The sequence below is a fragment of the Cynoglossus semilaevis genome, chromosome 13 (assembly GCF_000523025.1).
Source record: "Cynoglossus semilaevis isolate Cse_v1.0 chromosome 13, Cse_v1.0, whole genome shotgun sequence".
In the NCBI taxonomy this organism is placed as follows: domain Eukaryota; kingdom Metazoa; phylum Chordata; class Actinopteri; order Pleuronectiformes; family Cynoglossidae; genus Cynoglossus; species Cynoglossus semilaevis.
The window spans coordinates 15278492-15303638 of NC_024319.1; the positions used below are offsets into that span (position 1 = coordinate 15278492).

The 25147-nt window shown below is 39.8% G+C and overlaps 1 protein-coding gene across 7 annotated transcripts in view; it reads right to left on the bottom strand.

The window, feature by feature from the left end:
- The window catches only part of mef2d (myocyte enhancer factor 2d), a 92970-nt gene that overhangs the window by 53300 nt on the left and 14523 nt on the right, over positions 1 to 25147 (bottom strand). For all 7 annotated transcript variants that reach the window (XM_025061501.1, XM_025061502.1, XM_008323836.3 and 4 more), the window contains exon 2: positions 2081 to 2481. In XM_025061501.1, coding sequence (XP_024917269.1) covers positions 2081 to 2134 — 54 coding nt within the window. In that variant the 5' untranslated portion in view covers positions 2135 to 2481. The remainder of the gene's footprint in view (positions 1 to 2080; positions 2482 to 25147) is intronic.

Below are 25147 nucleotides of genomic sequence, written 5' to 3' on the forward strand. Positions count from 1 at the left end.
GTCTTTACATTCAGTTGTGTACTGATGAATAACACACACTTGTCTGACCCCCTGCAGGCGCCGTTTCCCCTTCTTTACAGAGATGCAACCTGCTGAGATTGATGAGGAGAAAACCCAGGATGGTTTTCAAAACCCTGCGGCCGCCCTGTTTACTCACTGCTCAGGTCTAATGTAGCCCAGCATCTTGTTTGTCTTCTTATGTGTTGTTTTTTTTTTTTTTTGGTCTTGTCTCTGGTTTTCTCCCTCTCCTATCTCATGGAGGTGGCCACGTCACATCCATTACTCAATCTGCTCAATGGAGCAAAGCCCATTTACTAGTTGACTCATTTTGGATGGATCATTTACCCTTTCATCCTTTTTGACAATACCACTGATGTAACCAAAGGGACTTAAAGCTGCGGGGTATCATATATTTTGCTGTTTTTCCTCCACTCTAGGCAGTATTTTAGGGAGTTGATGACTGTCTCAGAAACCCCACAATGCCTCTCCAGAGTCATTCGAGCCTCATAAAACACGATGCTCTTGTATTGTTCTAATGCTGTACTATTTAGAGAGCGTCTTATGTATTACTGCTGTGTTCAATGTAAAAAGTGCAAATGTAAAGAGACTCTGTGTGTGTGTGTGTGTGTGTTAATGTGTTAATTTGTTTGTTAATTTTCAAGACTAGTTCTTCTGACGGGGGTGTAAAACCTGGCCCTTTTTTAGTTCCATCATTAGCTGCCTGAGTAGCTCATGAAGCTGTAAAAAGTTGATGTTTTAAACCTTGTGTATAATTTGTTTTGGATGAATTTAGTTTTCAAATCTTTCACAGTTTAGGAATAATTGGAAATCTGCCCTCTCTTGTCCCCCAAACATACTCCAAAAGGCCTGTGAGCAGAAAGGTGAGGCCTGCAGCAATTCCGGACATAAAGTCATAATGTGTAACTTCAGATGTCACCTAAACGATGTGCTATGCAGGAAAAGTGAAGAGAATGGTCAGACAAGTGTGTTACACAGTAATAGAGCACCAAAGTTTCCTACTGCTGTTCTACCACACTGTATCGACAAGCCCATCAGAGTAGGATCATTTACACATCACATTCATCAGTGTCATGTTGCACTGCTGATATATACGACAAAAGTACAACTGTTGACTAAACATTTAAAACAAGGTATTTCCCGGTATCACTATCTGTGTCAACAAAGACTTTAGATTCAGTTTTGTAAAAATAATAATAGTGATTATTCTTCCTTCCTTAGTCTTTCATTCTCTCTTTTCATTTTCCTAGATCTGAAAAATAAAATATTTTTTCTTTAAAATAACTTCTCCTACATCCATTCTTTACCACGAGGAGGGTGTTCTTTGGGTAATTCCTCTCCTTGTGCCAAACATAGTTTCCACTTGTACTGCCTTCTTCTATCCTTGTTCCATCTAATTAAATGAATCCTGGGTTCGATACCCAGAGGAACCACATGCTTGGCGCCTGCTGGGGGCAGCCTGTTAATCTGCCGCTAACACCACAACTTCCCTAATATGGGCTCCATATGGTATACATTTATTTTAATTTTATTTAAATGATATGGTTTTGGCCAGAACTTCTCTTCAGCAGTTCCTAAGATTTCTGTGTAAGAGCAGCTACTGTAGCAAAGGCTTACTATTTACATGTGTTAAAAGTAATGTGTGAGGGTTTGATGTCACTTGGGCATTTGCGCGTCAATAGGTAAAGTTTGTCGGCCGCCGAACTGGACACCTGGGACTAAGTCTTCAACTAAGATAATGTAAATGCCAATGTACGGTGCAGTCCACCTCACCTACATTCTCCTGGAAGAAGTGTGATCAATGAAACCGAGGGATGTTAAATGGACAAAGTACTGCACATGGATAGCATGTAGCATTAAATGACAAAGTACAACAGAAAAAGATGAAAAAAAAGCTTTAAAGTTAAACTAATATAGTCTTTTGTTAATTAACAGAATTTCGCATGGTGGACCTTAAATATTATCAAGCGCCACCCCATCTTCGTCTTACTGCCCCCTCTCCCCTCAGAGGCTCAATGCTAAGATAAGATAATTCTGAACAAATCAACCTGATTTCACTCACCTGTTTATTGCGTTCGTCTGTGATCCGCTGAATCTGAATCTTTTTCCTCCCCATTTTTCCGGTGTGGCGGTGGGAGGAGATTTGAAGAAATGGCAAGGTCAAAGATTATAGAGGGGGCTATTATCTTCCTCCTCCTGAAGTTCTCGATGTGTCACAATGAAGTTTGTAAGCACAGCGACTCTAGTTTGAAGCCGCTTGGCAGAAAGGATGTCAACGTGTGTGTTAATTAAGGAAAAAACTGTAAAAGAAGAAAAAACAAAGGAGGGAGAAGTTGGAGAGGAAGATGGGGTTTGATGTAAAGAACTTCCTTCAGATCATGGTCCTCTTTCAGGGAGTCAGGTCACCCACAATCAGGCTGAACTGGATGTTGTTTCCTCCCCTTCACCTCAGCTGGGCAGCTCCTGAAAAACAAGACAAAAATATTCATGAGACCAAAAAAAAAGAAGAGGTAGAAGTCTTTGTTTGTTTACTGTGACCCAGTTTAGCTACTACAAACATTAGCTTTGCCTTGACCATCTCTATATGGAAATAAATGATGCAGCAGTGCATCAAAAGTGCCATCACAACAGAAGCACTTTAGGCAGAAACATGAAGGGGGGGTGCTGTGGTGCTACATGCAGAGCAGGAGGCCCTGAGGGCCCACAAGGAAGGAGGCTGCACTGTGTCAGCTTCATTAGAGGCATCACCACCACATCACTGATCTGCTGCTCGCCTGCGGCAACTCACTGCCCGGCCATGGCCCACTGACACGACAAGTGTGAATTCTCCCAACGGAGAAGTTCCAGTCTGTGGATTCTACATATTTTCCATTTCCAAACACTGCCCCTCTCTGTGCTCAGCCCCTGACAGGAAACTGATTTTCTTTTTTATTCAATGGTAGGCGTATGAACAGTGGCCACACCACATCAGACATTTTTCCACATTTAAGTGACACCGGATCATTAGGATTTGAAAAAAAAGTACGTCACAGCCAGAATTTTCCAAATTTTCACTCCAGACACATGACATGTCTGGAGAGCAGGTATGAGTGGGCAGTTTTCCACAGATGATACATCAAAGACGAGCTGCCTCTGCTGTTCTCTGTGCAGTAATGCCATTATGCCTTATTAACTAAAGTAACCCTGGCCTAATTTCCCGTGACGGAGGTATAGAGTGTAAAAATGTGTGTCGGATTCAGCCTCAGGGCTAACGAACCGTGAAATAACAGTGGTCGGTAATATGAAACTAATGATGAAAACATAGTACATTTCAGATAAAGAGAAAGCCCTAAAAGTCTAAAAGTAGACATTTCTACACATCCACTCATGAATGAATGTGAAGCCTGCATCAGCAGCAGTCCAGAAATGGCAACAGAGACAAGACTGTTTTAGACCCTGTTGCTACTATTTGTGGTTCAACTTTATAAATAGCATTCACTCAATATATATATAGACGGACTCAGCACAGTGAAGACACACAGAAACACACACACACACCCAACAGAAGGAGCATTTAGGAGCTCAGATGCTTGGAGAGCTATGGTTATATCAAAACACTACAAGTGAGACTATGAGGTAATATTTGGGGAGAAAAAAAATTATCATATTATTTACCCAAATGCGTGTTTTTATCTGTCAAATAATTGAAGGCATTGAAGAATTAATAAATAGAAAGAAAAAAAAAAGGTTAGCTAAAAGAATTAAATACAAGTTAAAAAATGAGAGGATGAAACTAATGGTGAATCAAGGAGAGCCAAGAAAATAGCAACATTTCAGTGTTAAATTATTAAGACTGCTAAAGGTAATCAAAGACCACTTAACCTGAGCCAATAACTATGACATGTTCATCAAAACTGTCACTTAGTCCAGAAACACAGGAAAACATTCTTTATTGGAATACCTTTACCTTTGGTGTAAAAAAAACACAGAATATGAAAATGCAGCACATTTTATAGATTTACCACCATTTGTTATGGTGGTACTTGACTCCTGGAGGTGGCAATTATAACAGATAAGTGTAATAAGAATGGAATTTAACTGGTCGAAGAAGAATTTGGCAGTGAGATAGTAGTGGACAGAAGAACGAGACTGCTCCAAACCCTGCACATTATCTTTTTTTTTCATAAGCAGTATATAAACTATTGTCTTGCATATATAGATATAGAAGACAGAACACTTTCAGCTGCTTCTGAACACCAGTGATCAACAAATGTCCAAAACTATGACTTACAATCACCTGTATTGTGACCAACGTCCATCTACTACTGGATACTGAACGTGAGGAGATAAACACTGACTTCTGATCAACAAAGAAGTAAATACCTAATGACTTTTCTTCTGTCACAGCCCTTCCTATCATATGGTGCAGATTTAACTAGGAACAATATCATGGACAACAGGATGTGATGTGAAACCCAGGTCATGGCGGCAGCAGAGGTTGACCTGCACCTCTTCCAACTTCAAACGCCTCTGAGAATGTCACTTCTAAATGTTATTGTCCCCAGTATAAGCCCGAACAAAAACAGACTCCATGACAGCTCCTCGGCATTGTTTGCATTCCAGCTACCTGGGAGAGCGGCATACAAGAAAAACGCCCTCCATTTACATCCATTCTTATGAAACAAAGAATGCAAAATAGTCTGTCATGGGATTGACAAGCCTTTTGTGCAGCTGTGGGCACTGCACAGCGCACTCTCTTAGGAGTGTATGAACCGACTTGGGTTTAGCTGCTCATGAATTATGCACTGGATGATGACAAGACAGACGATGGAGGAGAGCTGGGAGGGGGCTTAAGAAAAGAGGGTGTTATGAGTGTCATAGTTGTTTTGTAAAGAGGCTTGATGAGGAATTGGAGGCTGCCTGAGCCTGGATTTTACAGCGAATGTTAGGAACCGACTGTGCAAACTGGCATCATCAATCTAATATTTGGTTCCAGCCCCTTTGGCACAATCATTTTCCTTTGCTTAACTCCTCTGCTTCTCTTCATCTCATCTCCTGTCTTTTGACTGGCACAGATTTAATAAGGGAGATGAGTAAAGGATAATGAATTCTACTTGCATCACCTCATTAGAGCATGTCAAGAACAGAATAGGTGTTCGCTCTATGTTGTACATCCATTCATGTTCAAGCTACACAAGTAAAAAGGTGTCGGAGCGGAATCTTAACTAAATAATAACAAGGTGTGTGTTCAACTGCCATCATTAGCAGCAGACTCCCGCCGTGCTGAAGTTCAAGGCATGTCTTTCAGCTATGGGCGGATTGCACAAGAAAAGGCTTCTTTATCTGCCTGCGGTGGTCAAGTCTTGACCTTATGCCCTGCCAGAGCTGGCTTCCCATGTCTGATGTCAGGCAGAGTCTCTGCTCTCACATGGGAAGCAGGAGGGCCTGGAGTGTGTCTGCTGCCTTGGTGAGCTGGCAGGAACAACAGAGAGGCTCTGGACAATGAGCAGATAACAGCTGATAATTAGGAATTTACAGCAGACTTAAACTAGAACCCTGGGGTGCATCTAGAGATACATGTCATCTCCACATGGAGGACACTGCATAAACATATATATAAACATCCAAACGCATAAACCTGTCACATGTCTTTGGTTGGTCTTTTGATGCGTACAGACTCTAGGATACCACTGCTGTCAACATTTTGTTTAAAGTTACAATAGTTAAAATAAAATAAGATAATAATCAAGGGAGAATCAAGGGAGAGACAGCAAAGGGCAATATTTTTTTGGAAATATACTTTTTAGCCATGTACTCGCCCTGCTGCCTGCTTGAGTTTTCTATAACAGTGGTGGGCTAATAATATGACGATTTGTAATATTCCCAAATTTAATTTTCAAATGAAAATAATGTAACACAATGTGTTTGTAAATTGGCTAGTTTGTGGTGGAAATACCTAATAAAAGTAAACCAAACTTTCTCAGTGATGTTAATAATTTAATTTTTAACTGTATACAGTTTTACAAATTTCTATGACACCAGCATGTGGCAGTGTTTGAGGGGGCAAAAGGAAATAAAATATATTAGTGGCATTGCTGTGTGCACTAATCTTTTAAAAGTACAAATCAGGTCATAGCCTGAGATCAGCTCGCAACAAAGATTAATCTGAAAAAGAACAGTCAGAAAAGGTTGCCTTGCATCATTATCCTTGACATCTGCTGCTGCGGCCATTAAATATTTTAAAGCTTCAATCTCCCACTTCAACTTTGTGAGTGAAAATACAATCTGCTGGGACAATAATCTGATTTGAACGTTAATTCACAAGGATACATCTAACAAGTATGGTTCTTCATGCTGATATTTCCTGCTCAAACATGTCTGACAGTTTGTTTCCTGGTTTCTCAGCCCTGCGCAGCTACGGCCATTTCAGCTGGAAAATAAAAAGCTTCCCCTGAGGATTGAGAGGTTAAGTAAGTTAGTAAAGAGCAAGACCCCCAGATTTTTCCCAGCCGGTTTGTGAACTGTTGACCTTTTTGCAGACAACCTGCCCTGCTGTCCTCTTAGCCACTGCTCTACTCAATATTAGTGATACATTGGACCTGGTGTTTCTGCCTCAGGCGGAATATGTCACAACCTGCAGGAGAGCAGGACTGGGCTGAGACTGACTCATGGCACACAGGAAACATGCTTTCTCACAGCGACGTCTGGCCGGACATTTACTCAACAACAAATATGTCTGACACACTAAAGGGAGTAAAAAAAAAATTGTGGTTTTGTTATCACTTGATTGAAAAAAAGCAATTAAGGACTGAAAAGGCCAAAGAGGTATCATGTTGGGACGACACAGTGAACAAACTGACTGGACAAATCACTGCGTTTAAAGGGTAAGAACCACTCCAGAATGTGGAAGATGTTCTGATGCTAAGGCAGTATATCATTCAAATCTCAAATGATACTGTGGTTAACAAGGTCACCTTTGTTATTTGCCTGATCAATATTAATTGCAATTAATTATTTCAATTTTTGTTGATTTGTTTAATAAAGAGGGATATGTAAAAAGGTTACTTGGTGAACTTTAACTCCACTCAGGAGAGACGGTAAATGTGAATTCTTTTATTTTGTAAACTAAATTAGGAATTGATTTTATATTAAACTTGTTAGTCAGAAAATGTGATTCAAACCTCCTCCAGTTCCAAAGCGCTCAGAATGTGAAATTTCACGCTGTTACAAAGACAAACACCTGCTAATCTGATTTCTAAAATATTCCCAGCTGAACAGAGCATCATTTGTCATCTTATGTTTCTTCAGTTAGCTTTGAGTGACAAATTGATATTGGTGACATATTGATCCACCTGGGCTTCAAACTGAGAGACCGATCAGTCATTTTGATATGTCTCCGCCAGAGGTCATGACTCCAGCAGCTACATGCAGGCAGTCTGCCCCTCTATTGAAATCTGATGCCTATAAATTCTCCATTCATCTATGGTAACTCTTCTGATAATTTGCCAGTGCTGCATGCTGACTGATAGTGGAGGCTTTTGATGAATGTAGTATTAAATGATGTGAAGCTCCCACGACTTTATTATTACCTCATGCGTCTCATTCTAAGCCACTTTTATGAGTGGAGCTTGAATGACTGTGGCAACACAGGAAGCGCACAAAGGAAAGTAAACAATGCAAGTACCTTATATCACCTTGCTGAAGATTCCAGAACTTCCAATTTAACTACTGGGTTTATACGTACATACCTACATGCAATAAATTGCATGGACAGTAAAAACAAAGGCCTGTTACTTCATGGGACAATATCAGGCTGACAGGAGTTTGGAGACTAACCGTGCTGTAGAATTCCCTCATGTGACCCAGCGGGGCTCGGTTTGCGGCCCAACCTTGAAGGTGTTCTGCCAGCACCAGCTGTGTGATATTTACAGACGGTTACCTCATGTTCCCGGACAACCGATGGAAAAGGCTCATGTCACACACAAACTTCTTCAGTCATACAGCATGCATTTTCACCATATCAACAAAACTCAAAAGCTGATACTATGGCAGTGTCATCAGCAGGTGTAGTGAGGAGTAGGAGGGGGTGACAAACCCTGGGGACAGGAGTGGTGATGGCAGATATCATTGCTGGCCTTGTATCTAAAGTCTGGCATGTAATTGTTATTGAGACTGTGCATGTGCGCTGCCAACCCTGGCAGTCGAAGATGAGTTTTCCTCCCCCCTCCTCCTCTTAACCAATCATGGGTAAGACTTTGGAGAGGTGGGGGAGAGAGGGAAGGGCTGATACAGTGCAAGGGCAGCACTTCTAAGGTGGTATATTGGGGGATGGGTGGTGGGGGAAAGGGAAGAGAGAGAAAGATAGAGACACAGAGGGAGTCAGTGAAAGAGAGACAGAGAAAGCATGAAGAGAGAGAGGGAGTGAGAGAGATGCATCCCGTGCCTCCCAGCTCGTGAATCACGTCTGTACTGCTGGGGCTGCTGTCAATATCAGAGTCTACCCAAGCACGTACACATACTACATAGGAACAAATACACAAAGAAAAACACACACCCACACACTTGACACAGGGTGCTCTATTTGTCACTGATCTACTGTTTGTGCTTATAGCCCCTGGCTCAAAAACAGCAAAAATACCCTAACACATCTAATGCACGTATATGTTGAAAAACACATATACACAAATGATATTGCCTTTGGACCATCACATCGATGGCATGTGGAGCAGAGAGGACTTCTTGCCAGGTCTCACAATACAAGTAGTGTTGTTTGTTGTTGACTTTGAGAACTGCCCCTGTCACCACTTCACCAGCAGGGACTATGTGGTTTGACCTGTCAGGTTACATCACTGCCAAAGGAAGATGCAGTTACAACAGTAGAGAGGACATGCCCCTCCCTGGAAAGTGTAAGGTGCCAGTGAAAAGACAATAGGACAGGGTGTCACAGTTTTTTGTGTTTACTCAAATGTTACCAACAACGTGGTTCGCATGCCAAGGTTTTAGCAATGTTTCCATTAACATCAGTGCCAGGAACATCAACGCTTTCGACAGTGATAATGCCGTAATTACACGTAGTAAGTTTGTGTAACATTAAGGTGACAGTTCAGTGTGGTTGTATGCGGAGCTGTTGCAGGGCTGTGCCACAAAAATGACGGTGGGAAATAGGCCATGACAGAAGACAAATAGGGTATATGCAGCTAGACAGATGGTAGATGTGGTTTTGTTGTAAAACAGTTCTTTGAAACACAATGAATAATGCTATTTTTACTGTAGCATGCATTCGACTTAAAACTCACTGGATCTTGGACATTAAAGAAGGAATAAAAATATATTTGCAAAATTTAAAGGTTGCACTTGTTATTGCTGTGCAACCCAGCAGTAAGCTCTTAAATTGCTACTTAACTCCTCCCAGCCAATCAATTTGAAGAGTTTGTGCTGTTGGTCTTTCAGTGGTGTAGCTCTGCTTGTCCTATTACTTCGATCCACTGCTTTGAAAAACAGCTAACCAAAATGGCTACAGCCTTCTGTTTTGCTGTTAGCAACCAAACTAAACTATTCACTTCATCCCTTTTTGCCAAAGATGAAATACTTCCAAACAGAGGGGAGGTTTTAGCTGCGTGGTCAACACACCAAAGACCTGTCAGGGCTGGGATTGAGCAATCATCTAATTACAGATAAGATAATCTTTAACCTCTAGGCCCTAAGCTGCAATGCTTAAGGAAAGGTGACCAATGTATGACGTTTGTTTGTGTTGACCTGATGATAATAAATGCTGTAGGTCTTTTCACCTGTAGGTTTATTTCTTTTTCAAAAGATAAATGCATATGTGCATAAGTCTGGCTGCTCTGGACTCAAATGTTAAAGGTCAAAGGTCAACTGTATCTTCAACATTTTATAGAAATTAGGGTTATGATCATATATCTGTAACTAGACCATTTTTGACTTGGCCTTTTCAATATCTCTGGTGATGCATGTTAAATGGAAACGTCCACATATTATTTCTTGTTTCTAGCCTCGTTTGTAATCCAGCTGTTGCTACAGCTGGTTCATACCCAGTCAACAGCCAGTATCACTTTTTTTGTCATACAATCTTAAATGACTTGATACATTTGTTATTTCGTAACTAGCAGAATAGAAGAAAAACGTCTGTGTCTACTACCGCAATTTTGTTGCACTATGTCACTAAAATTGTGTTCTTCACTAATAATGAGCTATTCAGGCCAATGGCTTGGCTAGAACAATAAGTCAATATGCTAAATGACCAAAAAAAGGGCAACATACTAGAGTTCTGAATATCTGTCGGTACTTCAAAGAACAACTTTTAAACCTGATGTTTAATTCCCATATCATTAACCTGGCATAAATTAATTGTTTAAATAATTAACTGCTAATGCAAACAAATTAGTCACAGTAGAGGATGATTACTGCAAGTTGTACTGTGCCGTTATGCTAATAGGGTTAACTGTAAAAAGTCTAAACGACTGCATTACTCTCATACTTTAACTTTAGTCCCTCATATTGTGACGTCTCTAAAATCTTATCCTCAGATGTCTGTGCATCTTAAGATTTAGATATAGATTTTCTCCCACACACATTTTTCTTATGTCAACAACAAAAGAGCTAAGAAAATAAAAAGATGTCCTCAAGACAAAACAATGACATCAACACGACATCCAAGGACACGGGTGTGTGTTTGTGTACGTAGGTAAAAGTCTGTCAAAGCCAGTCAAACATGTTTTCATCACAATCTAAAGCAGCAAGTCACACCACGATATTCATCACACATGCTATCAGGTTTACTTTCAAGTGTGTAGGTGGGTGAGTGGCAGGAAGAAAATACTTGAGTTAAGTATAATAATACACATCTATTTTCAGATGAAACCACAAAAATGTTTTGTTGGATTATTCCGTCACTAACTTTGCAACGTGCGCACCGCAAGTATGCTGAGGGCATCCAGTAACCATAAACACTCATCTAAGAGTCAGGCATAGTCAGTCGTGCAATTTTTTCAATGGACTGTTCCTCCCTGAAGAAAACAGGTCTTCTGCACAGATGCTGCACAAACTAACTCTGTCTTGACTGTTTACACTTGTGGTCATTTATAAAAGTGGCATCCTTCACGCTGGCCACAGGAGGTTGAGCCAAGGCGGCTTTGTTGTCAAGATACCATCCAAAACAAGGGGCAAGCAGCTGTTTAGAGACCAGCAAGCCTGTCTCCCTTTTTTACTGAAGGACTTTAAACGAAGCAGGCCGATGATCATTTAGAAACAAGAGTCAAGCAGTGACTGGACCTGATGATAAGTGTTTTGTCAACACCTTAAAATCCCAAAATGATGTGATGGTGTTGACTGAGACCTCAGTTACCGTCTCTTACACGGTCTCTCTCTTATTACTAAAACAAAAAATAAATAGAGAAGATATCCAAGGAAGCCAGAAACCAAAATAAAGTGACGAACATATAAGCTGAAGAATGACTTAAACTGCTGTCGAAGCCATGGAAAACCAAGATACAATCAGAAAAATTACACCAAAATTGTCTGTTACACAGCTTTGAAAGCTGTGTAACAGACACACTTCAGGGTGTCAAGGACACTCACTCGACACATTATTGGACATGTAAGCCACCATTGAAGAAAGAAAAAGAAAGAACAGGTGTGATGCCATGAGCTGGACAACAACACAAGCCATCATAAATCTTAGCAACAGCCCCACCTCCCCTTGACTCTTGATCCTCTTTCAACTAATTTCGGGTTTGGGGGAAGGTGACAGCTTTTCAGCTGACGACGGGGAACAGGCCACACAGACAGTCACTTCGCACTTGTCACTATCTGCCTGAAAAAGTCCTCAGAGGCGCCAGCACAGTACCCAACTGATGGCTTCCTGGACTGATTAGAAGAGTTGGACAAAAGGTCCCTAAAGAGAAAGCCAGGCTTTTGACTTGAAGAACAGGTCGTTTAAGCCACGTTCATTAACATGGCTTTTATATATAGTCTAAAGTTACTTTATGGATGAATAAACAAGTGTCGGTTGGATCACGTCAATTGCAACAGCAGAAGTACACACTGTTAATCTCTTGTCTTTTTGCTCTTACCGTCAAAGGTTAGATACCCAGAGGAACTGTCAAAGTTCTCTGACAAAAAAGTCTTGATTCTGGAAGAAGGCCAGTTAATTTTAAACCAAGTTCCAAGTACAAGATAGTCCAGGTCCCTGGTTGCAGAGAGGTTGTCGTGAAGAAGGGAGGCTACAACACAGAGTAGCACATGTGCCTCTCCACTGTCGGCTGCTCAAGTGACAACTGCTGTTGGAACGCCTCACTCTGGGCTCCCCAAACTCACTCACTCAATCTAGATACCCCTCCCCAGTGCTGCTGCTTCTTGTCACCCCCACCATCACTAACACTACCCTCTGCCAAATACTCATACAGTACACTCCCCATCACCATCAAACCCCTCCCAGGTCACCCTTTGCCCTAATATGCCTTTTGCAACTGCCACCAATTCATCAGTGTCCGTGCACTGGTAGAGGAGGTGCTTCTGACTCATCTCTTTACCAAAAATGCTGCTTTTTTTTCAATGCATTTATGAAACTTTGCTTTCTGATGTCTTTGTATGATATGTATTATTTAAGATTCTTTAATTTGTCCAGGCGGCATGCTACCTAAAAGATTTTTTAAGGTGGTATACCCATATACTTAAAGAATCTTTAAGGTGGTCTGTTCTTTAATAAGGAACTGTTCATTGAGGATTTTGTTTTGATATCACTATTTAATTTAACTGATGAATCTTACTTTTGTTTTGTGATTTTGTGAGCTATTTATTTTTAAGAAATGCTTTACTGCTAAGAATGCACCAAAGAAGTTGGATGTTTTATCAGATGCATTTATTTTATTATTATTTTTTACAAGGTGTTGTTTTGTGTAGTTCTAACGTTTACGTATGTACAGCAGAAAATGAGGCAGCTACAGCTGCACCAGATATATGAATGAATCAAATGTTGGTCATTTCAGTAAAATACAAGTTATAAAACACAAATATATGTGTGTGTGTGTGTGTGTGTACTGTATGTATGCTTGACTGTGTAGTGATAGCATAGACCACACCACGCATTAAATTTGTGTAAGGCAACATATTTTTGTATCTGAAATTTTTCTTTGCAACAAATTAAGTGTTATATTCAAATTATCATTTAAACATCATCAGCTTACCAGACTGTCTGGTTTCAGCTTCTCAAATGTAAAGAGGTGTCACTTTTTATCTGTTTTATTGCCACCTGCAGCATTTTCACATTTGAATGTATAATTGCATCTTGTAATTGCAAATGTATTCACTATATGTTACCTACATCTGGTGGTTCTTCACTGTAAACTGTGAACTATCAGCAGCAACACAGCTTTTAGATATCTGGATTTCATATGTCTTTAACTTTAAGAGTTTATCATTTTGTGACAAAATAAAAAGTAAAACATAATGATTTGTGTTGTTGTAGGTAACTTTAAATTTGCATGTGCACACATACAGTTCACACAAACATACCTACCAGTCAAACAGACTAGAAAACAAAAGGTTTGGGAAACAAAGGGAATTTTTACTGGGTTGTGTAGAAATTGTTGAATCTATTTTTTTCTGTACTAAACAGTTGCATGATAGGAACATAAATAATATGTTAGTAAAGGAAGATGAAGTGATGTTCTCAGACATAAGTTGTCCAAATGTCTTGTTTTATTAACATATCAAAGAAAAAAATGTCATTTTAAGAATCTCAAATTTCAAAAACTGCTTGCATCGTTTAATTTACCATTTAATCAATTTTTCTTTGCAGACATACATAGAGTCATTAATTAGAACCTAATTATCCAGTTTACAATTAACAATCTAGAAGTTTAATTGTGAACATAAATCTTTGGAAACTGTGAAGCAGGAAACACTAAAATGGAAACTAGACATGTTTATGACTAGTCAAAAAAAGGAAGCCTAACTGCCTTTTTCTATGTTAATGAATGTTTGAGCCTAGTTGTACACCAAGTTGTCTCTTATGCACATGTTAGGTTTCATCCAAGCTCCTGGCAGTGGGACGGCAGCTGCCTTCATACCTTTTGTTGCACTGGATCCCTTAACTACCCCCTCCTCTCCTTTAAAATCTACACACATGCAACCCCACACATATACACTTGAATGCTCAGCTGTCAGGGAGTTAAACACACTGGTAACGTCTCATGCCACTCAGCTCAAACCACGCTACTCTTGATTTTGTACTCACTCCTCTGGTGCCCAACATGGCTGACTGCAGAACCACGTCTACCATCCAGTGTCAAATTTTGAATAGAACATCGCAGATTCTAGTCGCAAGCTTTGGAATGAATATTGCACATCGATTGGAACTGATTTGATGTGAAGATGATCATGGACAGAGCTGCAAAAGAGGAGAGTCACTGGCCTTGACCAACTGAGGCAGTCATTCTACTTCCCAAGGAATAATCCGCAGCCTGTGCCCTTCCTTGACCTTGAAATCTCCAAAGGGGCTAGAGGCGGAGAAGGGTGTGTGTGGGAAACGGGAGGCAGGGATTCCTGCTAAACAGTTGTGTCATTGAGTTTCCACACAACACTATGACTGTACAGTGGACTGGGGTTTGTATGAGCGCAGACGTGTCTGTGCCCAAAGACCATTGGGTTAAACAAGAGGCAAAAATTCCAAAGTTCCACTTTAGTCCTGAGGCAGTAACTTATATGGCTACATCTGCAAGGGGAGGGTCCCATAAAATGAACTCCCATCAACTATCAGGAGAAGGAAATCTTCCCAAGGATAGGAAAACTACACACATCCACCAACACAACAATCTCAAAGTCAAAGCACTGAAAACCAAATTACTTCCGCACTAAACTCATGGCCTTTATTACTGACGTTGTTCAGGTTTTCCTCCCACGTGTTATCCACATTTGTTGTCCGTGTGAGTGAAAGCCTGTGAGGCCTACATGTAGAACACACAGCATTGGCCTGCAGCCCAAATTGAGGATCCATGTGCTTTGCTCCACTTTTCCTGAAACACACACGCAAGCGTTGGCCAAGACTGCGTGTTGCTGACTACATGTGGTAGTGATCCAGCACTGAGGAGTAGTGGGGGAGGCACAATCAATGGGACAGAGGATATCTTCTTCTCTTCTCTCTCTCTCTCTCTCTTTGAAAAGGACAGAGCGTCTTTACCCACAGGCGAGTGTATTTATGTTGAAAGAAAACGTGTATCAATCCTGGTTCTAACAATAAGGCTCCATCCATCCTACGTCATTTCAAATATGCCAACAGTTGTGAAAGCTGCAGAAACACTTGGGTCGTGTGTTTTTGTTTCACATTAAAAGGTGTTGCTACATGACTGACGTGTTATTACTAAGTGAAACTCAGGAGGTTTTGTTCAAAACGAGCTTATTTATTGTTCTGTCTTTGTGTAAAATGAGTAATAGCTAGGTGAACAAACACAATATGCTTTCAGGGCTCTGACAGTGAATACCCTGCTTATGCTAATGTGCCTCCTTCTCGAGGACAGGCTGAATTAAGGAAGTGACAAAGCTTTTCTCGGGCATGGCAGTACTGTGAGCATTTCTCTTGTCTATGGCCTACATTATTGAGGAATTCTTCAGATGTTTTCACTGTCTTGACAAATCTCACAGCCCAATAAAGTGCAGAGGACAAATGCTTTTTCATGAGGAATTAAATGTCAACATAAATCTGAAACAAGTGCTTAAATCTGCTCCAGCTTATTATTATTTTTCTGCCTTTCTACATCACTTAAGCTAGTGCTGCATTGTATTGTCGAATAAAGAGATTTGTCAAGCCTTTATGCAATTGCGGCAAATGCCAAAATTAAAAATAGATTTTTTTTCCAGGCACAGTATAAATAGTTCATAATATCTCTATTGTTTGTTCAATTTTATCTATTCAGATAATTCGGAACTACTCTGTGACTGAGAGCTATTGCCCAGCCTACGTCTGAGAAAGTTCAAACTAAGGCAACACATGAGCAAAGGCCTTACAAAGCTGGAACTAATAAAATGTATCAGTTGATAATTTTGGGAGAGAGGCATCACGTTGTGCAAATATATCAGTCACGGTTTCAACGACCTGATAAGGACATTTTCTACGAATGCTTTTATTCTGTGCAGAAGCCAAAGGTTTTAATGATAAGCTAAGACTGACTGTTAGACTGACTGATATCAGATTAATTCACACCGTGAAGCAGTTGACAGTAGCCTAGCATTTCCATGCTCTATTACTGCCTTATCAGACATGGACCCATAGTTAACAACTACTGCCAACAGGGGCTTGCATTTCTAAAGCAATGCAATGATAAATCGTCTTCTTCAACCTTAAATTACCACCAACACTGTCAATCTTGTGTTAGTCAAATGTACAAAAACAACAGCTAGAGTATGGAGAAAATCTCTCACAACCATGTAACATGCTAACAGCAGACAAGTCAACGTGAAGAGACCATTACTAACGATCTAGGAGACATCTGTATTTCACCTCAGGTTGTATACTTGACCAGCTGAGCTGTTATGAAATACCTTATTTAACTGCTTATGTACATATACAATGTTACCAAATATCTTCACAGAGTGCCTAACTGACTGTTTCACAATAGCAAAGTACAATGTAGTGAAAGTCTCACACAAATAAGCTACACTTGTTATAAATAATTCATAGTGTCTGATGTTCAGTCTACAACGTCATAGGCAACCGAACCAACACCGAGTTTCAAAGTACAGTGATTCAACATTGCCTAGAGTACATAAAACACCTACACACCTTTGTTGGAGAGAACTTAATAAAAAGAATGTGTTCAAAAACAGAGTTTGCATGTTTGACATACTTTTCCATTCACAACCACCTTCTATTAGCAAAGAGACAGAATATGAAAGCAAGATCTAATCTGCTACCACGCTGGAGTTGCAAGTTCAAACAGTGCACTGAAAAAAGGAGCCTAGTAAAAATGGGCTCCAATTGTGCATTACAGCGTGGTATCAACTTATACACTACTTTTGATACAGGGCTTTATTTGTATAGTTCCTCTAAATGTAATTAATATCTACAGAATTGATGTTGTTTATGCTAGACCACATGTTTACTTAGTACATTTTGAGACAAGTACAGGGTATCCTTTACTTACGTCGGACTTCCATTCCTATGGTGCACGTGTAAGTCAGCACACACAGTGTACGTAAGTACACGTGTCACTTACCTACACTAACACAGTGGTAACATCATAATCTAGGACATAAAAACTTCAGAAGTGTCTGACTTCTGTGCTTAGGAGCCATCATAATGAAGGGCACAAAGGTCCCAAAAAAAAAAAAAACACACACACAAAAATGAATGAAAGTGAAGGGTAAAAACATTTTGTTGAAATAGAAAAATAAATATTTAAAGCAAGAGGATAATCAGACAGGAGAAACAGACATTCAAAAAATACTGATAAAAGTTGGTACACATTGTGACAGCATAAATCTGCAGCAGGGTTTTCTGTCCTACATCAACATTCCTGACTCTCCAAAACTAGAACAGTTTGGGATCATGTAGCCCTTCCTGGGATGTCACAACTAAAAGTTAAAGGTCAGGAGTAGCAAGACGAGCCCTTACAGTGGCGACCACTGTGCTTTGCTAAGCTGTCTCCATGATTCCGACCCAGGTCACACACCCAACCTCCTGCTTTTGCAAGAACATATTCCAGTGAGCAAATAACAATGTTCGGATTAATTATTTTAAACGGAATTCTCTAATCACATTCTCTTTCGTTTTCACGATTAATAGTCCTTTAATGAGAAGCCGGCGAACAGGCATTCATAATAATAAAACCAGCTTTTTTACGGCCGATACACATCTCCCGCTGCACACCTTTCTTTTTTAATGTGTCCTGAGCCTTTTCTGTGTCCCTGCCAAGTGACTGAAAGTAAACAGTACATCAACATGGTATCTTAATTAATGCTCTGTGCTTGTTGTTATATTATAATCCATCAAATAAATTAAAGCCATAAATCACTCAACACCTGTGGCTCCCATGCCAGCATGAGCGACCAGAGAGTGGAGACAACAGACTTTTAGCTTACGCACAGAAAAATAAGGGCACATTTTTGTCTTTGTTTTAATGCAGCAAATTCTGTGAAGAAAACAAATTTAGGGGAGAAAAATATTTGTGTAAGAAAAATCATATAATAAATTAAAAGTCCGGGGCTACTTGTAGCTTGATTGTGAATCACTTCTTTTAGTAAAACAGTAAATCTGTAGTTACTTTAAATAAGACATATACTAGCCAAATACATTTAAGTGCAGTGGTTGGAATCCTGCCTGCGCTGCAGTAGCTCATAGTTTGAGTGCTACCAACTCTGTAACTCTTGACCCCAATGCATCAGGAACGACATTCAGTGTAAAAAACATGAATGATGTCACATCATGTGGTACACTAACACTGTGGTGAAACATAATTAAAAAAGAGGAAATTCAAAATTTCTACAATAGTTTATTTTACAAGAATAATTTTATAATTAGAGTACAAAAAACAAAATAAAATAATTCAACTACTTAAATTTATAAACAGTTGGTTTTCCAATCCTCGGATGTGTCAGAATTTTCTATACATTTAACTGCTGTCAGAGATGTCATCAAAAACTGATGGTTGCTACTTTTAACATTTACTCACGCCTTTAACATCACACCTTACAAACACTTACAACGCTAACAATTATTCTGTTCTATTGTCCCAGAGTCATACAGCATTTTGTAGACACAAGGACCACTGTCAAAACCCAGTGTGTTGGACCTATTTTGCCTACAGCAGCAATCATTTGAATTTCATGTTTAGTATATAAATTCAATCAATCATAATGCAGTCCTTAGTTTTAGTGTATAATAATCTATACAGATACAATAACACAAAACTGTAGAGCCCCACATCAGGTCTTCAAACTGCATCTAGGGACACTGAACCTGTCAATAGAAATGGTGCCATGACGGGTCAAACTTTCCTCACCAGATCTGCAAGTGCTGCTGCCAAACTTTCCAGCTGTCTGTTCTCATTCCCAGAAACAAGAAACCAAAGTTTCCATTGAACCAAATGTTGAAAACCGTCCATGGACCGCTGACAGCAGTCATAATTTTCTTCAGCTAATAATTTGGATTCAATTTGGTTCTATTCTTTTTTTCCCCACAAACATTCTGGCAAGTTTAAAAAAGTGAATTTTAAAAAACGCTCCTTAGAAGAATCTGAACTCTTGTATTGATCTCAAGGAAGAGCTGAAAGAATAAACTAACATCAACATTAAACCTAGAGATCAAAATATGTATATGATTTGACTTTTTTCATATTTCCTTCTTGGTGTGTTGTTTTTGACTTTGCATGCATTAGCAAGAAAAAGACATGGACACCAGACCATTATTTACTCAGTGAAGGCACAGGACTAGGGATTTGTTTGTGCACAACGCTCAACAAATCCCTAAAGGCAATGAGGCGTTTGATGTGAAATGAAGCAGCAGAGGGGGCCCACAAGGAGCCAGCCCTACACACCCGTAACCCTTCACAAGCTCCCTGACATTGGCTAACACACACACACACACACACACACACACACACAAACTCTTCTCCTCAGAAACAGCTGACGTTTTAACAGGCTTACAACAGCTGACAGGCTACAGGTGGGGCAGAGGGGACCTTTCATAAGTCCTCCAACCCCCTCCTCCTTTAAGTGCCCAGCTCATAATTCTCTCTACACACACATACACACAGACGCGCACACACACACACACACACCTGTTGTGACTCCGGAGGAATTGTCCTCTGTGAAAAGCCTTCCTTCATAACTGTATCTCCCACCTCCACCTCCTCCCCATCAGTGCATTAAACCAGGGCTTTATGACCCTCCAGCATGTGTTTGAAGGGCTCAGGACTGTGTTCACCATGTCCGACTGTAACAACAGATGCAGAGCAAGAGTGCAAGCTAAAAGCCCTAAGCTTCTTTACTCTGCTTTGACGAAGCCGGTGGTGGCATTATGATGGGGGGGGGGGACACCACGCTGTCATGTTAATCCATAATCATTTTACCCACAATACGCACATTTTCACTTCCATCACTTCTGCATACAATCACAGTCAAAGAGTCTGACCATATGATCAGATAATCCAAAGGTCACATTCGAGTCAGGAAATAATTAAGCATTTATCAACTTGCATTTTTGCTCATTTTATTGATTTTTTTAAATACATTTTCACAAATAAAATCATTTTATAAGTGTAAAGTGTACGACCTGACTTTCACTCTCACTACAAGATGCTCTCTTTAATGTTGCCCCCCTTCCCCAAAGTAGAAGTACTTTCCAGTTTTACAGAAGCCACACCTTTTGAACATTCCTCTTAACTTGTGTCAGACAAAGATTCCCTCTTGAAGAAAAGAAATGCTAAGGCGAAATATTTGGGATGACAACTGTTGGTTTGTATGAAAGGAGGAGAGCCAGGAAAACAATAGTAGATTTAAAAGCAAAGCAATTCTTTGGACTACAGCAGGAAAACCATGGAGGGAAATAAAAACACCTTTTGTATTCTTGCCGTGTGTGCAGTACAGAGACAAGTTTCCATAACTTCTACTGACAGTTTTAACCACCAACTCTGGTTTTTCGTCTTCTCTCTCATAATTTATGAGATAAAAACAATAGAAACCTTCATTTTTATACAACTTGGGTACAACAATGCAAGTGAAAGAAGTTGTTTATCTGCAGAACAGCAAGGTATAGAAGTTTGGGATTTTCCATTACAATTTCTTTCTTTATTATTATTACATTGATTAGTTTTAATTTAATTTAGACAAAGTTTGCTAGTTTGAGTTAGAGCAGGACATGTGTTACATCCACATATTTTTTTAATTCCTTCCTTATCTAGCATTTAATCACAAGGGAGCTGGAGCCAACCCTAGCTGTCAGTGGGCAAGGGCAGGATACACCCTAGAGTCAGTTTGCCAGTCCATCACAGGGCCATATATTGAGATAAACAACAATTCACAATCATATTTACATCTGTGGTCAATTCAGTGTATCAGCCTAATGCAGCAGGTAACTGGAAGAAACCCAAGCATACAGCAGGAGGACATGCTAACTCTATACAGAAAGATCAACCAGGGATCATACCATCTAACAATACACTTGCATCTTATATTGTGATCATAATTTACTTGAAATAACATGGGTTTTTTGTGTTTCCATGTTTGAATGGTGTTCTATTTCTGATATGCCACTCCTGTAACATGAGACTTACTTATTTGATCAATAATATTCATCCTTCATTACAACAAACAAAGCCAACCAAACAACCGTCCATCCATCCATTGAACCAAACAGCCCTCTACCAGCCATCATACATCCAACTCTTCAACCATCAGAGTATTTTCAAAAGATTTTCTATTAGATGGCACTGTTCTGAAATGTAATTTTTAAGTGTAATATCTAATTTATTACACTTCCTGCTGTCACTTATCAGATGCTTGTTTAAAACAGTGATTCCCAACCACTGTGCCATGGCACATCAGTGTGCCGTGAGAGATCATTAGGTGTGGTGTGGAAAATGATCACATTTTCCTTAATTAGGCCTAAAAACTATTATTTATTTATTGCATATACATTTTCTTTGCTCGTCAAAGCATGAAAGGCTGAACAATTAAATACTCTTTTGCTAGGTGGCAGCAGGTGGCTATGAAAACTGTTGAAGATCTTTGTATGTATTTCTTCAATTCCTGCCAGTATATCAGTGTTGTCTTCAACTAAACAGGCCAAGATTGTAGTCAATTATGAGGTCATTTAAACTCAAGATTATTATATTTCATTACATATACTTTTTCATGATGATATACAGTATATGTGCCGTAGCTTAAAAAAGGTTGGGAAACACTGGTTTAAAATATGGCCTTTAGAATAATTCATATTTTACTGAACTCACTGCATCAAAATTGCATTACACTCCTATGGCTATTTTTGGAAAGAGCACAAAACCTAACTAATGTCAGTAGAACTTGCTCCAGGTGAAGGGTGAAGTAAATAAGTAAAGAAGTGTAATGATTTTGATCAATCCTTTGCAAACACAACTCAGCCTGTTCTCTTGCATCTGCCTGTTCTCATTTTCTTTGCTCTGCCTTTTTCCTTTTGCTTCCCTTCTTGAAAAAAGCAGGACTCTTTCTTTCCAAGCACGATGCTGTTCCAGCTGTAATGTGATAACCAGTTCAATAACATAAACAACTGCCAGAATCCTCCAGAGAAAGGATGCAGAGTGTTTGTGTGTGCGATTGTGTGTGTGCGCACACAAATGAGTCAGTGGGTGGATGTCTGTGCGCATTTTGGTTTTTACATGGGAGTGTGTGTGGGCTGGAGAGCAGAAGAGGCCTGGGCGAGAGGTGAGGACGAGTCAGCCATTGAACACCATCAAATAAAACGTTATCTAATGCTTGCTCTGACACAACCTGCCACAAAACAAGTGCACTCTCTATCGACTGAAAGCAGCTGTGCTTTTGCCCGTGAAAAACACTGCTCACAGAATCAGTGAACTGGGTTTGTACATCAGAACATGAAGAGAGATGTATTTCAGGAGCACTTAAAAGACCCATCCAGGTATCTGCTCACTCAGTGAGCATGAACGCGTTGGCTCAAAAGATCGTCTTTGGAGCTCGAAAGAAGGAAAAATACTATTTGAAAATAGGTCTGAAGGAGATCATCTCAGCTGAAAGATAAAGTAGCCCTCTTCCTCTCCCTCTGTTCCCTTTTTCTAAAAGTGCCATTAGAGCAACACTACGCCAGCTGCCACATGTTCAGCAGAACAGACCACAAAAAATGGGGATTTCAGAATCTCACATTAAATTAAACTCAGAATTGAGCTTAAAAAAAATAAAATTTTAATTACCCTGCATGGCATCCTCAATGTCAGCTGAAAACCCTAAGTTCCTAAACTACCTTTAGTCACTTACAGTTATCTCCTATAAGATTATGCATTCCCAAATAATAGCAAGAAAAAAAACATTGTTTATTTTCTCCTGTAATTACCAAGATGACATATCCAGGGTGAATACTTATCACCTTCACACCCCTAGTATTTGCTTAGTCTTTAGGTAGGTTTTTAACTTTGGCACCAAAGTTGCAACAGCATAGAGCTGAAAGTGTTTGCAAGAGTGTTACTACATGTTTTGTTTCTGCTCTGAAGAGCAGTAAGTAAAATGTTTGAATGTGGGTCTAAATAAAGAGGTTTTCCATGACATATAGAAGGTCTGCTAGAGTGAACCTGACAGGCTATCAACTTCGGTCAAACTGAACACTCAGCAGTTAGTCATATGAATCTTTTGGAGCCTATTGTGTAATCAACGTATTGCAATAAAACATATTCTAGATGACCCCAGAGTATCAACAGTGAGGGCTATTCACAGGTACAGTATGTTGACTTTATCCTTAACCAACATTTCCAGGACTTTCTTAGGTTTTTTATTCAAAGGTAATATACAGATACATTTGGTCATGCTTGTTTACAGATCAAACATCTAGCAATATGAGCCTTAAAGCTTTGGTAAGTGAGTGGGAAAATGCTGCCAATACCAGACTAAACACTAGCATCACAATAACACACTGGCTTTGGCTGGCAAAAATAGAAGTTGCTGTCTGTAGTGGATCTGGGAGTTTATTCAGTGTCTCTACTGTAGAATACCTTTGACCAATGTCTGCTTTGGCTGCTTTAAAAGGGGTTTTTTCCCCCCTCGATGAAAGCTATTTTAGTTGTAAGAAGTGTAAAAATGTAATTTCTTTGTTTCTTTTAAGATTTCACTGTAAATCTGAGGAAAACATCACCTTAAATAGTAAATCTACACAAGTGTCCTTGTCCATTAGTGAAACAGGAACAAACATATATACATGCATAAACACTGACATACCCTTATAACTATAGCAACCTTTTGCACAAAAAACAGAAGGAAGTGTGTAAAGGTATTATTCTACTGATGCTACTTCTGTATCTCTCCCTGGAACCATTTCCATTTAATGGGTATTCAACAAATGAGAAAGAATGAAAAGGAGTAAGGTAACCTCCTTCCTATATCCACGCACAGACACGGACACACACACCATGTTAGCTCCTAGCTAACTTAATGAGCCTTGCGCAGATGGTCCCATAACACTGCCACAGCTGCACAACCGTAAAACGATGCCACGCCCCAGTGAGGAGGAGGTTGATATACATTCAGATATTCAAATGAGCCCGTAACCTCTCCACAGCGCTTAAGTGCGAAGGTGTGAAAGGAATTGGATGGGAGTGAATGGAGGAAGGGAGGGATGGATGCTTCATAATGATGAAGATGAGAACACCAGGACCTCAGATCAAAGAGGGAGAGGGTGAGGAACAGAGAGAGGTGAGAAGGCATGAGCGAGGGGGAAATAAAGGTTTTTGGGTAGATGAGCGGGGGATTGTGAGAAGCCTGGGTGTAGTATTGCAGCTCCTGGCACTGCTGCTCGCTATTTCAGCTGTGCCGAAGCCCTGGCCAACAGCCCCTGCTGTCACGGCACTGTAACCCTGTTGGTTTGGTGTCACCACACTAGAGCAGCAACTGTAGGTGTTTCAATTTTCAACTATGTAACTAAACCACCCAGGTCTGCTTTTTTAAGTTATCAACTAGTTGTCATTGTAAAAATATGTAGGGATAAGTAGTGTTTGCAGGAAAGATTGTAAAGTGTCGTTTTAATGACACATATTTGAAGGCTTGACAGGATGATAATTGAATAGTTTGTTTGATGACCGTCATACTCTTTGGGAACTCTGGATAAGCCAACTTCAGAGAAGGAAGCCAAGAAGCGTAGTGAGACAAATTATGACGGAATGTGTCCAAACACATTTTAATTTGTAATGGAATTCAGTAGTAATAAGCGAAGTGACATTTTCGTTTACTCATCTGCATTGATCTATTACTGTGTGTTATGTGTTTTATTACTTCAATAAATAATTTCAAAAACTATTTTTAGCCTCTCAATGCAAGAAGAGGTTTAGCTGTAAGACCTCAGAACTGGTGGGCTGTCATCCCAATAACAGTAACAGCTTTTACGCTAAACATATGTTTTGGATAAATAGTCATATTTTATATATACACAATAAATAAC